General features: G+C 54.2%; 1 protein-coding gene across 3 annotated transcripts; it reads left to right on the plus strand.

Annotated features, from left to right (window-relative positions):
- The first annotated feature begins 1,520 nt into the window (after positions 1-1,520).
- RIMS3 (regulating synaptic membrane exocytosis 3) lies at positions 1,521-15,069 on the plus strand. Of its 3 annotated transcripts, XM_068917495.1 has the most exons (8): positions 1,521-1,772; positions 4,015-4,284; positions 5,860-6,001; positions 6,092-6,204; positions 6,547-6,648; positions 6,774-6,913; positions 7,156-7,375; positions 8,143-15,069. In XM_068917495.1, exons 2-7 carry the CDS (start codon positions 4,065-4,067, stop codon positions 7,366-7,368), a joined length of 930 nt encoding a protein of 309 aa, XP_068773596.1. In that variant the 5' UTR covers positions 1,521-1,772; positions 4,015-4,064; the 3' UTR covers positions 7,369-7,375; positions 8,143-15,069. The 3 variants fall into 3 exon arrangements, with proteins under 3 accessions (XP_068773596.1, XP_068773594.1, XP_068773595.1); XM_068917493.1 differs by having other exon boundaries at positions 7,156-15,069; XM_068917494.1 differs by lacking the exon at positions 1,521-1,772 and having other exon boundaries at positions 3,965-4,284; positions 7,156-15,069.
- The last annotated feature ends 615 nt before the right edge of the window (positions 15,070-15,684 follow it).

A 15,684-nucleotide genomic window follows, 5' to 3' on the forward strand; every position in this document is an offset into this window, starting at 1 on the left:
GCTCTCACCTAAATATACCCCCGGGAGGATGCTCCGAGTCCAGGTCTCGCTGCGAGCAATAAAGGATCCATCCACCCTGTCTCCTGCCTCAGGCTCTTCAGCTGAGCAGCCAGCCCCCCCACAAGCCCTTGGCCACATCCCCCTCCCACACCCCAGCAGTGCGTTTATCACCTCCGCCCTCTCCTCTCCCGCCCGGCCGTCCATCCCACCGGCCGTCGATCCCACCTGCGGCAGCACCCGGCCGGGGGCTCTGCCCGCTGCAGGGCCGGGACCCTCCGACAGCCTTCCCGCAGAGCCGAGGTCAAAGCGCCCCATTTTTGCAGTCAAAATGTTGTCCCTCCTGTCTATCAGTGGTAAATTTGAGGCCGCGGCTCCCTCCTGCGGCGTGCACAGCCCCAGCTCGGCTCTCGTACAGCACCTAGCACCGCTGATGTGCAGGCGCTAATCCTGTGCGGACGCCGAGGCACGCTGGGGCTCGCGGAGGTTGTCCTGGACCCTCTCCACCCTCTGTGCATCCTCCAGTCCCACTTCTCAGGGGTCTGACATCCATCCACAACCCATGCTGGTGGGTCCCACGGGGGTCCTGGCCACCCTGGGCTGTGGCTCAGTCCCACAGGGATGCTCCGAGCTGGAGCGGGGGTCCCTGCCGCCCGGGGCTGCGGCTCGGCCCCTCCATCCGACAGGGATGCTCCGAGCTGGAGCGGGGGTCCCTGCCGCCCGGGGCTGCGGCTCGGCCCCTCCATCCGACAGGGATGCTCCGAGCTGGAGCGGGGGTCCCTGCCGCCCGGGGCTGCGGCTCGGCCCCTCCATCCGACAGGGATGCTCCGAGCTGGAGCGGGGGTCCCTGCCGCCCGGGGCTGCGGCTCGGCCCCTCCATCCGACAGGGATGCTCCGAGCTGGAGCGGGGGTCCCTGCCGCCCGGGGCTGCGGCTCGGCCCCTCCATCCGACAGGGATGCTCCGAGCTGGAGCGGGGGTCCCTGCCGCCCGGGGCTGCGGCTCGGCCCCTCCATCCGACAGGGGTGCTCCGAGCTGGAGCGGGGGTCCCTGCCGCCCGGGGCTGCGGCTCGGCCCCTCCATCCGACAGGGGTGCTCCGAGCTGGAGCGGGGGTCCCTGCCGCCCGGGGCTGCGGCTCGGCCCCTCCATCCGACAGAGGTGCTCCGAGCTGGAGCGGGGGTCCCTGCCGCCCGGGGCTGCGGCTCAGCCCCTCCATCCGACAGGGATGCTCCGAGCTGGAGCGGGGGTCCCTGCCGCCCGGGGCTGCGGCTCGGCCCCTCCATCCGACAGGGATGCTCCGAGCTGGAGCGGGGGTCCCTGCCGCCCGGGGCTGCGGCTCGGCCCCTCCATCCGACAGGGGTGCTCCGAGCTGGAGCCGGGGCGTCTCACCCCTGCGAGCCCCCTCGGTGCCGGCGGCGGCCTGGCGGGCGCCGGCGCGACCCGGCCCACCGCCCCCGCTCCGCGGGGAGGGAGGCGGCCGCACTGCCCCACGCGCGCCCCGGTGCCTGGGGTCCGCTCCCCTGCCCCTGCTTTCGGCTGCGCGGAGAACTGGGTCAGCAAGGTATCCATGGAGATGCCGGCGCCGCGCGGGCACAGCCCGGCGCCCCTCGCTCCCCGGAAACCTTTCCAGATTAACCAGCTTGTCCCCCTCCTTCCGCAGCCGGGGATGGGACTGGGGGGCTGAGCCTCCGCGGCGGGGAAGAGCGGGGCCGCGGGGGGCGCGCGCCGGGTGCTGCCGGCTCCTCGCGCACCTGCACCGGGCAGCCCTCCGTGGCGGTAAGATGCCTCTTTCCCGTCTTGCTCCTTTTCCCGGGAGGTGCGTGCGCGGGGAGGGCCGGCAGCGCTCTGCCCGCGGCGGCGGAGCTCGCCCGGGCGAGCCTGCATCCGAATGCAACAGGGAATCCGTTATTTTGCTGGCAATCGTGCTTTTTTTTTGCATGGAGCGCGGCTGCTCCGGCACAGGAGTGTGTGTGCGTGTGCGTGTGCGTGCGTTAACCAGCACAGCAGCGGGGGGATGCTACAGCCATGACATCTCCCTCCCGTTTGACTCCCCCATCCCGCGTTATTCCCTGCATCCCAGCCCGCCCGGCAAACGGGGCTCGTTTCCTGGAGAACTTCTCCGGCGGCGGCTCGGCGCTGGCGGTGGTTGTTGCAGCCTCCCGCGAGCGCGGTGCGTGTCAGCGGGAAGCAGCTGGCCGGGCTGCGGCCGGGGGCTCCGCTCCCGCCTCTCCTCCCCAGCCTGGCAGTTTGGGGATCTGTTTCCATGGCGGAGGAGGAAGGAGCGTGCGTGTCATTTCATCGCCGGCGGAGCCTCGCGGTCGCCTGCTCTATGAATCCTGGTGTTTTGCAATGTACGGAATAAACGCAGAGGGTGGATGAAGGGAGAACCGGCTGCCGGTCCCTGAGTTGCCCACCCGCTGCTGGCTGAAAGCGAGCAAACGGGCGAAAGCATCCGCGGCTGCATATCGTGGGCCAGGGCCGCTCCCGTCGCATCGCGGCCGGTTCGGCAGGCTGGTGGCGGTCGGGTCCGCGGCAGGCTCGGCCCGGCGCCGCCTGAGCCATCGCCTCCCGGGCCCCCGGCTCGCGGTGCCGCTCTCCGCAGGAGCCATAAGCAGGTTGGGAAAAGAGAGCAGGGGTAAAATTAAGGGCAGGGTGAAGCAAATCCCTCCTCTGGGCGCAGGAGCGTGCAGCCCCCTTCCTTTGTCGTGGATTATCCTTTCGTGTGTCGCATTGGAAATGATCCTATTAGCGCTGTGTTACCATGATCTAATTTGCTTTCACCAGAGCTCAGTGCTCTTGGTGGCGGACGAAGCGCCGAGTGGGGAGAAACAGCAGCAGGATCCGCTCGTGTTTTCCTCGCTTTATCCACGCCAAGGCGGCTTAGACACTGCGCGGCACTTCTGGCCCGTAGGTGTGCGTGAAACCGCGGGCGATGCGGCGGCAGCCTGCAGAGCCCGTCGCGCGTGCCAGGACTCGGCCCCGGCGCCAGCGAGCGCTGTGCTGCCGGGTCCCTCGAGCAGGTGACCCCCGAGCCGCGGCCCTTCGTGCTGCCCAGGGTGTCCTCAGCACGGGTTGTCCTGCGTCAGCTGGACGCTATGTCCAGCTGTAGCCCGCGCGCACGGGGCCATGCACTTATTTAAGCACGGTCTAATGTCAGTTTTAGGGATGGGGGAACTGAGGCACAGCGCAGGGAAGCGGCACGCCGCAGCGGCCGCGTCAGCCTTGCTCGCCGCAGCGAGCTGCCGTGACCTCCTCGGAGAAATCTCACCGCTTACGAGCGGCCCCACAAGTTTGGCCTCTGGAGGGTATCCGGAGAGCGGCAGGCGACAGAGCAAAGTATCTGCTCATCCACAGGGTTTCGTGTGGCTTAGCACGGGCAACGCAAACCTCACATGTCCGACCCGGAGATGCCTGTTGTCCCGCGAGGGCATGGAGGCAACGGAGGGATGCTCAGTGCCATCGCGCCCCGTTTTCCCCATTCCCGGCCGTAACTTATCCTGCGCGTTTGCGGCTGTGTCTCTTGAAAGAGAAATGTTTTCCCAGGCGCTGCCTCCGTCCACTGTGATAAAGTGGCTTCGCTTGGCGCGGAGTTAATAATTCACCTTTCCCTGGAAGACGGATGCTCCCGTCCCGCTGGAGGTTAAATATTCATGGGGAAGGGAACGCCGCCGCCGCACGCGCCGGGCCGAGCGGGAGGCCTGGTCCTCCCGGCTCCCCGGGAAGGGGCGCCGCGGGCCAGGGCCGCGCGGCCCCCGGGGACCTTGGGGCTGTTACCTGGCGCGTCCCTGGGCTCATTAATGCCGGTTCCAGCGGTCGCCCCCTTTGAGAAGGGGTTGCGCGCGGGGCCTGCAGGCAGCTGCTCTGCGGGGAGGGACCGCGACAGCTTCTCCTGCCGCCCGCGGGTGGGAAGGTTGGTCCCGCCACCCTGCGCCGCCTTCCGCTCCGGGGAGCCGTCCAGCCCCGCAGGGACCGGCGCTCGGCCGGCCGGGCTCGACGCGTCCCCTCCTTGCCCCCGCAGCTGATCCCAGGCAGCAGCGCCCGGGGCGGCGCGCGAGCCTCCGGCTGACCATGTTCAACGGCGATGCCAGCTCCTCGGCGGCCAGGAACGTCGTCCGCAGCTCCAGCATCAGCGGCGAGATGTACAACATCGAGAAGAGCAGCCGGGGCAGCGCGGACTCCGTCAGCATCACCTCCGTCAAGAAGAGGCGCTCCAGCCTCGGCGCCAAGATGGTGGCGATCGTGGGGCTGTCGCAGTGGAGCAAGAGCACGCTGCAGCTCAACCAGCCCGGTGAGCCGCCCCGCGGGGCCCTGCCGGCCCCCTCGCGCTGCAGGAAACCTCTTGGGTGATTCGCACCGTTGCTTTTAGGAGAAATGCATGCCCTTGCCTGCCTAAATCACTCGATTGGCAGTGTCCTAGCAGCCTACTTCAGATGAAGACACCTAAAAAGGCCCATCGAAAATCCCTGGCAGCCCCCCTGCACCGCTCCAGGTGCCAGCATCGCTGGCGAGCCTGAGCCGAGGACGCTGCCTGGGGCTCGGGCCCCTCTCTGCTCCCGCTGCCGACTCGCCAGGAGGGGCCGTGGGGAGGGAGGTAATTCAGAGAAAGAACTTGTCAAATGTTCTGGCTATGGGAAATATTTAAATGCTTAAAATAACTTTTTAAAGGGCGGGGGGGGGGGGAGCAGAAAGCTCATTTTCATGCAGGCGTTTTCTCTAGTTATTGCTTTTTTATTTCGGTTCTCGCTGGCATTTCCTGATTCTGTAAGAGATGTGCTGTGAGGAGAGGAGTTAATTTGGAGCCCTCCAGCCCTGCACATCTGAGATGTTCCTGAAGGGTTATAATTATCCCAGAAAGCCAAGCAAAAAGTGTGCCGAAACCCAAAGCTGGGCAGAAATCCACCTGGGGGCGGCAGGAGCACCCGCATCCGGGAGCGGGGCAAAAGGCTCCCGAAAAGGGACCGCTCGGAGCCAGCCCCAGGCTCGACAGCGCGGCGCAGAGTTCCCAGCTGGGCTCCCAGCATGACCGCCGTCTACAAGGGCGCTATGTGTTCAAGTTGGCCCCTGGGCGAGGAGGCGATGCAGGAGCTGCTCGGGGCCCCGCTGCTCCAGGGAGCGTCGCGCCCCAGCAGGAGTCAAACGCAGCCGAACGCGCCAAAGCCAAAGCGAGAGCAGGCGCCCAAATCGCCGTTTCCCCCCCCCCCCACACCCCAACCTTGCGCACCCTCGTGCAAACCCTTCCCGGCAGCCCGACACCAGCAGCACCAGCCCGGTTGCACCCCGGGCCCGGCCGCGGGGCGTTTCGGACACCCGCCCGCTCGCGGCGCCGAGCCCCCAGCCTCCCCCGGCCGGTTTTCGCCTCTCGGGGCCCCGGGTGGGCGGCGCGGAGCCGGAGGGTGCTCCCCACGCCGGCGGGAACGTGGCCCTGGGGAATGACAAGAGGCTGGGCACTGGGTTGGGATGCTGTCAGCTCACACGTGAGCTGAGCCTGGCAGGTCTCAGCTCAGCTTTGGATCGATAATTAGGGGATATGGCTGCAGTGGCGGGCAGGAACCTGCCGGCAAGCAACGGGTGCAAAAGCGCAGCGGCGTCGGTGCCGAAGCGAGGGACCGAGAGGGGCGACGGGGCCGGGGGAGCGGGCAGGCTGTGCACGGCGGCGGCTCTTTGCCTCTCTCCGGTGAGATGCGGGTGGCACCGGGCCGCGTGCGAGGTTTCAGCCCGGGGAAAGGCTGGCTAAACCGCAGTGACTAATGCAGCAAGGGCCGGGGAGCAGCCCGCAGCGGCCGTCCGGCAGAAAGGGGCTCTGTCCCGGCCGCCGGGGCCCGGGGATGCTGCTCCCGGGCTCACCCCGCCTCTCGCCTTCCAGAGGGGGGTCCCAAAAAGCTGCGCAGCAACATCCGGAGGAGCACAGAGACCGGCATCGCGGTGGAGATGAGGAGCCGGGTCACGCGGCAGGGCAGCCGCGAGTCCACCGACGGCAGCACCAACAGCAACAGCTCCGACGGCATGTAAGGCCGGGGGGCGGCGGCGGCGGGGGCCGGCAGCGGCGCGCCGGGCGAGCCCCGCGCTCCCCTCCCTCTCGTCTCTGCCCCGCTCAGGTTCATCTTCCCCACCACGCGGCTGGGAGCCGAGAGCCAGTTCAGCGACTTCCTCGACGGGCTGGGGCCGGCGCAGACCGTGGGGCGGCAGATGCTGGCCACGCCGCCGATGGGTGAGCGCCGGCCCGAGGGGGTCCCCGGCCCCGCTGGGGTCCCGCCGGGTGCCTCGCTGCTCAAATCCAAGCATCATCTGCACACCAGTTCTGCTTTGTCCTTCCTCCGATAAACCAAGCGCCCATTCGTGGGGTGCCTGGCACGCTAGAGCAGCCGAGGACGGAAGGAGGTGGTGGGACGGGGGGTGCCAGGGCTGTCGGAGCGCCGGGGATGACTTCTCCTGCCCGCTCCTTGTCAGCACCGTACTTGAGAGCGTGTGGTCCAGCCCATGGCTACAGCTTGTCTGGGTGGGAGCCTGCAGGTCCAGGATGGTGCTGAGCACCTCTCTTCTCTCTGCCTAGGTGACATCCACGTGGGCATGGCTGACCGGAACGGGCAGCTGGAGGTGGAGGTGATTCAGGCGAGGGGGCTTATCCCGAAGCTGGGCTCCAAGTCCGTCCCAGGTAGGTAGGTGGGAAGGAAGGGGGCTGGAGATGGAAGGAGAGCGGCGATGGAGAGCAGCGTGGTCATCGGGGCAGTCACAGGAGACTGTTCTGAGTTGATGTTTCTCTCCCGTTTGCCAACGCAGCCACCTATGTGAAAGTTTATTTACTGGAGAATGGAGTCTGCCTCGCCAAAAAGAAGACCAAGGTGGTGAAGAAAACCTGCGACCCGCTGTACCAGCAGGCTCTGCTCTTCGAGGAGAGCCCCCAAGGCAAAGTCCTGCAGGTGAAGCCCCTCAGCTGGATAAATAGCCAGGGACAAGGAGGGACTGGGGGAGCGAGGGCAGGATATAGAAACCCAGTGTCCTCATCTTGAAATGTATTGCTGTCCCTCAGACCACAGCCACCCCATCCCCATCGCAGCAGTTCCTTTCTGGACGGGCACATCGAGTCTGCCAAGGTTTCCCCAACCCTCCTGCCTGGCATGCAGGGCAGCTCAGCTCACCTACTGCCTTTCCTCCTCCATAGGTTATTGTGTGGGGTGATTATGGCCGCATGGACCACAAGTGCTTCATGGGGATGGCCCAGATCGTCTTGGAGGAGCTCGATCTCTCCAGCGTGGTCACAGGCTGGTATAAACTCTTCCCCACCTCCTCGCTGGCAGACTCCAGCATCGGACCTCTGACGCGCCGCCTCTCCCAGTCCTCCCTGGAGAGCTCCACGAGTCCCTCTTGCCCGTAGGCGGCAGGTTGGTGGGAGAGGCCGGGAGGGGAAAGGAGACATCCTAACCTACCAAAACTGTTAGTGGATAGCTGTAAATATCCAGTCCTTTTTTTTTTTTCTTCTCCTTCTCGCCCTTCTCCTTTTTTTTTTTTTTTTAACTCTCCTTCCTGAAACCAACCTGCTCTCGACACGTTCCTCCCTGAGCGAGCGTCCCAGTGCGCAGAGGGGGACGCTGGAAAGAGAGGGAGCAAGGGCTGTGCGTTGTGAGGCAGAGGGCAGGGGGAAGGAGAAGCGGAAAAAAACTCGTGACACAGAACAAGTGACGCGATCAACTGCCGACCGATCCCGAGACTGTTACAGCACCTCATCCCGTCACCCCGTCGGAAAAGAACCGGAACGATGCGACGCTTTCCTCTCCCGACCACCTGGCGGGAGCATCGCGGTCTGATTCATTCAGCACCACTGCAAGTAGCATGTTTACGAGATTTCTTTTCCTTCGATTTTGTTTCCTTGCCTCTGAGGAACAGGTAGCTTTTTAAGGAAGAAAAAAAAAAACTCAGAGAAAAAATCCAACTCAGCACTATTTTTTTTAAAGGAATGTAGCATCTTCTACTATGTAGCTTGCCACGTGCTAACTCAACACGCTCGCTCTCTGCAATATCTCAGAGACTCTTTGTATTGACAGGAAACATCTGCCCGTCACTTCCTGTTTGTTAGTTTTCTGACACAAATCCTGCAACACTGAGCAAGCAGTTTTGGTGACCATTTTTCCTTTTTTTTTTTTTTTTTTAGTAGCATATAGCCTGTGACAAGTGACATTGCCAAAGTGAGAGAGAACAGAAAAAGGTGCGCTTCACGTAACCTAAGCATAGCCTGGTCCGATCTTCGTGTTTCACCACTGACAGTGGTCTTGTACGACCAAATCAAGACTCAAAACAAACTGTGCGATGCCTCATGTAAAAATTTAAGTCAGGAAAAGGTGACACAAAGGAGCAGTAATACTGTGACGATGGTTGGCTGTCTACCTTCCAGTCCCTTCCTTCCTCGATCATCCTTGCGCGAGGGTCAGCTGGAGGTCTGAAATGCTCTGCTCTCAATACTTGAATTTCAAGTAGGAAACAGGGTTTTGCCAGACAGAGTGGCAGCCTGCACCTTTCTCCAACTCTCAACTTGTTGGTATGCTACAGGGGAACATCTCAATAGCATCTTCTGCTGATCTGGAATTAGGTGACTGAGGTAGATTACAAACAAAGGACTAGATGCTTTGAATTTATTATCAAGATGAGTGTTTGGGGTTTTTTGTTTGTATGTTTTGTTTGTTTGTTTTTAAAGCAGCATTTTGGTTCCCCAAAGGGACCAGTTCTTGTAGCAAAACCGAGAATTATGGAAGCTTTTTTTGAAGGTGCCTAATGAAATTTTGCTGAAAATACTCAGGGGAGACACCACTAGAAACTCTGGTTTCTTCATTAAATATAATTAACACAATGACTGTCCTGAAGGATCAGTTTCCAAAAGAGAAATAAAAGAACACACCAAAAGATGAACAGTCATGAGACTGGAAGAGGACAAAAGTTAATGGGGAATTTTACCTACCAGATATCTCTGACCTTCAGTCTTTAATACAAATCAACCAACAGCACAGTTGGGATTTTTAAAAAATGTTTATTGGCAAAGAAGAGAATTTCACCATGCACAGAGCACAAAAAAACAACCTGTGGTTCTTCTGGTGATACCAGGAATGATGAACCAGCTAGAACCTATTGCCACAAAGAAACAAAAACAAACCTGAAGGAAAAGACTGTTGTATTGAAGCTGTCCCCTCCACATAAAGCAAGCTGGCGGTCAAGCAAAATTCTGCTGCTTGGTGGCTGTTTTACTGACACAACCACCACGACCGCTCTGATTTTACCAACATCGTGTCAAGGAATTTCAGCTGCTATCATATACTTTGGATCTTCACCAAATCAAAATCACTACAGACCTCTGAGCAGACAGCAGCCCAGATGCTGCTGACCATGGATGGAGAGGGACCTGCTTCGAGACCTTAATGCCCATCTCGTAAAGCATTAGACCCTTGTCGGCTTGAGTGGTGAGTGCTTGCTCGAGCAACATACACTGATTTCCGAGCTCATGCTGAATAGCACCGTACAGGACCGTGAGATAAACTAGCACAGAGTCTCAAACAAGTTGTTTGAGGAAGCAAACTCATTACCCCAATTGCTCAAACAGGAAGAAACGATGCTTTGAACAAAGGTCCTCCCAGAGCATGATGCAGATATATGAGGTCAATGAAGCCCAAACCATGCGAAACTTCTCTGCCCCAGCATGCTGGGTTTTTGAATATATGCGAGGGAAGGCATCTTACAAGAAAAAGTTTTTTGCTCCTTCAAACTAATATCATTTGCTTTTGCTTTAGCCACTCAATTTCAACAGAAAAAAGAAAAATCTGCCTTTCCCTCTGCGGTGAAACAATAACCATGTCCAAGGGAAAACGGAATAGCAGTATGGGCAAAGCATGGGAGCTATGCAGGTATTTTCTGTACAAGGTTTGGACACAAGTGCCCTACCCCCTTTCAGCACAGAGCTTGCTGACTCTAAATTTCTCCAGTGAGCTTCACAGCTTTATTTCTGCCCTCTCCTGCTTTGCTTGAGATACGGCGCAGAAGCTCATGACGACCAGCGGAAACATGGAGACAGCTGGGTACATGCCCCCACAACAGCAGGAGCCTGTGGTCTAGAAAAAGGCTCACTGGTTCTGCGCTAGTTGGAAAAACCTGCCCTCGCTGTCACATGGAAAATCCAGCACCCAGACAAAAGAACTACATCTGAAAGGCATACTTGAATAACCTGGGCAAAACAGAGAACCCAAATATGTTGACTTTTTAAAATCATCAATAAACTGATAATGCATCAGAAGATAACAGGTCAGAACAAAACTGCACCCCAATTCTCTGACAGTGCGTGTTTGCTGCAATGCAGTACAGCAAAAGAAAGCATATGGGTTCGTGGGAATGATTCTTTCTGCTTATTGAGACAGACCGGCAAGGTGAAGCCACCATGTCGAGGACTACAAATGATTGTCCCTTATTCACCAGACAAACTGAAATCCATCAAAACTTTAACTTCTTCACTTTCAACACTACACGTCCAGTCCCCCCGAGGGAGCCAGCGCTCACTCATGTGGGAAAGCATCCGGGCCTGGACCCACCTGACGCTTCTGTGTGGAAAAAATAAGATATGGGTAAAGACCGAAGTGTGTCATGTTTACATTGTGACTTCAGCTCCTTCTTGTTTTCGAATGCATGAAACCACGCATCGGACGTTTCCCTGCCTCAAACAAGAGAAAAAGCCAAGACACCCAATTGCTTTCTACACGTGGCATACCAGAAAAACCACAGCTTCTGGACTCGAGGTTTTTTCTGGGAGAATGTTTTATTGCAAAGGGCACTTTTTACGTATTATATGATTTGCATAAGTGGCTGCACTGACTAGGCATTATGCGTTAGATTGTTTCCTCTCTTTCCTCCTCCTCGAATCCCTATTATCAGGGAAGTCAATTCAGACCCATTCCACTTTCCAGATATTCCCCCCTAGAAAGAATTATTCATACTAAACTGAAACAGCTTTGCAGTCCATTTTCTATCCAGTACCAAGGCCCAACAGGGAGTGAGCAGCAAGTAACATGAAGCACCTGCTTGAGACATAAAAGATCTTACTACAGCAGAGGAGCACAACTGACATTAGAGTAGCTTACGCTAGTGTCAGAATCGAGGGACCATAAATGAGTTATTAACCATGGATGGATTTTGCCAAAATGGCCCTGAAATAAGATTTAAAAGTCCCCTAAACTCCACGCAAAAAGCCAGTCACAGCCACGCAGGAAAGCACAGAAAACACCACATGGTTTCTGGGCACAGTCTTAAATTATCCCTGGGTTTTCTGCAAGCCAGAGAGGGGCTTTATTTGCCAAATTTTGAGTGACTGGAATTTTCTAGGGCACCAGAAGCTGGACCAGGCTTCTGGGCTCAGTTGGAAATTAACTCCTATTTCATCAACTTCATAGCACATTGAAAGCGTGGGGAGAAGATGCTTAGACATAGTTGTTTCTGTACCTCAACTGATTTATAACAAGCTTAGTGGCCAGCAGTGAGATTACTGAACCCGTTACATGGTGCTGGAAAAGGCCACAGAGCATTCCCTCCGTAGCTACCTTTTCCACACCTTAACCCTTTTCTCTGGAAGAGGTTACAGACATAGCACTTGAAGCAAGATTGCTCCAATTGCAAATATGAGACCAGAAGTTCCTAAAGGAGTGGGAGCAGGATCATTTTTGCTGATAAGCAATTATTTCTGTTCAGTGTCTTACAAGACTGTTCTCAGCAATGAATAGATTTAAGAAGTCAAGCATACATTCATACACGTTTGTTCACATCAGCGTGAGAGAGGAATTCTAACATGTTTAAATAGCTTTACTTGTTTAAGCAGGCCTTGAAATATTCAATAGCAGGGTACAATTTGAGGGTCTTGGTCTTTACTGATACAAGGCCACTTATAAAAACAGCACTGGTGATTTTTTTCAGGCATAAATAGCCCACCTTCTATTTACTTCCAGTTGACACAGACACTTCTTCGCAGACTGATGATGTGAAATGCTTGGACAACGCACACCTGTAAGCTTCCTTAAAGGTGTGCATTTGGTTACTGATTTGGAGAATAACTGCATTTTAAAGGTCAAGGAAAAGTGTTCAGCCACCGTTCTTCTTGATTGTTGAATTCTAAGTCTAAATGTGTTTTGCATCACAGATGAAAAAAGACATTAAGAAATCGCTCTGCTTTCCTGTAGCTTTTCATGTCTCTAGAGACAGATTTGCAAAATTACCGTCAGCTTTAAGTAAAAGCAAGGTTTGCAGCCTGTAATGTGCCAAAGGCATGGTGGCCTATTCTAATGTTTCTCTAGCAAAGCTGTTTCAACTGGAAGTCTTTCTTCTATTTCTTGTTCACAAAGCATAGAAAACACCCTCAACCCTTAACTGGTTGTTAGAGGTGCAAGAGTTAGGCTTACGTGCTGAAAAGGAGGATGAAAGGCTGCAGAAAAGACTTCCTAAAGGAAAAAGAACTACCTGCAATAAAGCATGTTTTGAAAGTGACGGGGTAAAGCTATGCCACGTGTAACACAAATGAAGTCATACAGAACAGATCAAGGGGCCAGATGTGACAATAATGCTTCGTCTAGTCAGTCACGTTAGCTGGGCTAGCCCATATTTTGGGAAGTCTTAGGTTTTAAGAGCAGATCTAGAAAAACATACAGTAAAGGGTCTAAATACATCTTGTTGCTTGAATAACTGTCATACTGTTTTCACCCCTGATCATTTGCCTAGGGCACAGGCACCAGGCTGAGCCTAGCAGCATCTGGGAATCAGAGAGAAAGCAGCTCAGTTTGGCAACTGCCGTTAAGACCGAGAGCTGGTGTGACCACTGTGCCTGTCTGGAATGCCGATGATTGGTGTATATATATGTATTTTTAAGAGCCAGAGGTTAGTGTGCTCTATCATATTCAGGTTATTTTTATTTTTAACTGTGCAATGAAGAGCAGTTACACAGGGTGTGCATTTACCACCTGCTCCCTTGCTGGCTCTGCGTCTAGCCTCTGCTTTGTTTATCACTTGCACTAGCTCCTGACTATTGAACGAAAGGGTAAGAGGAGCAAGAAGCAGGAGTGCTTTTCTGGAGGGAGGGATGACTCGGGTCAGACCATCAGCATCCCCACCTTTCACCTCTCCTGTTAAAAAGCATGTAGATAAACAGCTCTCCCAAAGGCCATCCCTTAGCTTGACACACAAGGGTGTTTTAAGTCCTGCTCCCCTAACAATCCTCCCCTCCCGCTAAGGGCCAGCAATGAGGTGAATGTCTCAGACATGAAAAGCTGAGGACAGCACTGTTGCTGTTGGAAGGGGTGGGTAGTGCACGTTAGGACTTAAATCCTCACTAAAGCTTTTGCCTTTAGTGAGGATGAAGAGAGGAAGCCTCAGAAGTATAGGAAAAAGGTGTCACTCCAATGGGAAGAAAGGTGTTGTCCATTGATGTGACTTCCTAAAGGGATTGCTGTATATATCTGCTAAATCCCAGTACTTTACTTCGAGGTTCTTGCTATAAGTGTTAGGACAGCGTTTAATGTCAGAGAGGGCCTCTGGATGGAGCAGCACTCCCCTCCTTTGTAACCAACTGGCCAGGTATCCTGGCAGTGAATGCCTCTCGAATGTTAGCACTTTGAAGTTGGTGGCCTTGTTTTCTTAAAGGGCTTGATCTTTCATGCAGTTAAACTAGATAATCTTCCCCATCGTGTTGTCCTACTCCCCACCTCAAAATTTAAGTGGGAACAAGCATCTGGACCATCTGTTGTCCAGCACTCAAGAATCTGTCATTAATCTCAAAAGTTTATACCTTGGCTATATAAATAAAACATATACGTTTAACTTGGGAATAACACTTAGTGGAAGAGCAGCTCCAAGTCTGAATTAAAGCTTGTCTTCAAAATTGATCATTAACAGAAAACAGCACCAGAAAAACAAAAACCAAAAGGGTTCATCCTATCATACAGATCAGAATTTATATTCCCAAACTATAATATGCATGTAAGGGGATTTAGCTATACCTTAAACACCTTTAAACATAGCCTACGCCTTAAAACTATGTTAGCCCCCCAAAAAGGAGAATGGTTAGTAGTATGCACAGGCAAAGAACATTTGCATAGGAAGGTCCAAGATCAGAGCCAGTAGAAGGCAGTGAGAACTGCAATGAAAACTGCGCAGCGATCAATTCTAACCATAGCCGTTCTTCTACAGGTAGCAGCTTCAGACAGCTGCATAAGACTTGTATCTTGACAGGGGTGCAGCAGACCAAAGCTATGCAGCCTCATAAGTATACGGAAATCTGTGCTACTTTACACTGTTACTTTTAAAGTACCTAACAAGTAGTACTGAAAAAGAAACCTCTTTGAAAAGAATTACCTAAATTAAGAGTCAGATTTTCAGAACTCCATTAGCCAGGAATTAACCACTGCTGCAAACTTAGCTTTAAGCCCCAAAAAAGTAACACGCATCTCACCATTTAAATGGCAAACATCAACCTTATGTCTTTCTGTGCGCATCTGTTACCTAAGAGGAAAACAACAGTTAGAACTTATAAAAAATAAAAAATTGACACATCTACACTGGGTAGCTTTTTACTTCTGAAAATGAGGATGTAACTAAATTAGTGAACAAATTCAGCTGCCTTTACAAAATACAAAAAGAGCAGACCAGTAATAAACTTTGCTTTGATGACAGATTCGTAAACTGAACTCCACCACCTTAAAATAAATGCTACAGAGGGGTGACCTCTGAAGTTCTCTAAACCCCAGTTCCATTGTTCAAGACAAGGGGATGGGCTTGTGATGGATATCGAGAATGGTAATAGATTTAAAAAAGCAAATGGCAATTTTATACCTGTCTTATGTAATGTTTTATATGTGTGTGGTCTTTCTTAACGTAAAACTCTTGTATTTTTGTGGTTTATATGCAGCAGGACTGATGGCTGTGAGGGTGCACGCTATTTTGTAAAATACTCTTAGCCCAGTTTTCCCAAGGAGGGAAAAAAGTATTCACATTTCCATTGGCTTGTACCTGCATGTACAGTACTGGGGCAGCAAGTGAAGATGATTAAAGCCAGCTTGAAAACTTTTCCATGCTTGAGTTGAGTTTTTCAATCAAAGTCTAAAACCACATGCCTAGATTGGAGAAAAGAACTCCCCCCAAATAGATACAGTGGGTAAGGTGGAGAAAAAAAAAAAACACACAAGCTCATCTGACAGATTGATCTTTCTTTCTGAAAAGAGCAGTTTTACTTAAGGAAAGAAGTACCATAACTAATACACCGAGTAACATCAACTCAAGGCTCAGTTAGCTGAGCTCTCCCCCCTATAGCTGCACACAGCCACCAACAAGCCTACGGAAAACTGGCCTTTTTATCTATTCGCTAGGTTATTCCCTAGTCCCCCCCAGCTTCTCATTCTCACCATTATCACTCCTAAACACTCAAAATTCATCCTTTTCATAAGCCCGAGGGAGGCATTTTGAGCCTCAGCATAAAGCTGCAGTTCTAATAACTTAGTTTGCCATGGAGCCAGAGCTGCCAAAATACTGTCTACCCACACCCCTAAGCAGGGTGTTTCTTCTAGTGTATAGAAGTGCCAACTGTTCTGAGTCCGTCTCTGCTAAGCCCAGTTCTTCACATGGTGACTAGGTCCTTATCTTTCAGGAAAGCACTATTCTTGCCCGACATATGGGACATAGCTCT

The sequence above is a fragment of the Struthio camelus genome, chromosome 23, assembly GCF_040807025.1.
Source record: "Struthio camelus isolate bStrCam1 chromosome 23, bStrCam1.hap1, whole genome shotgun sequence".
NCBI lineage: Eukaryota > Metazoa > Chordata > Aves > Struthioniformes > Struthionidae > Struthio > Struthio camelus.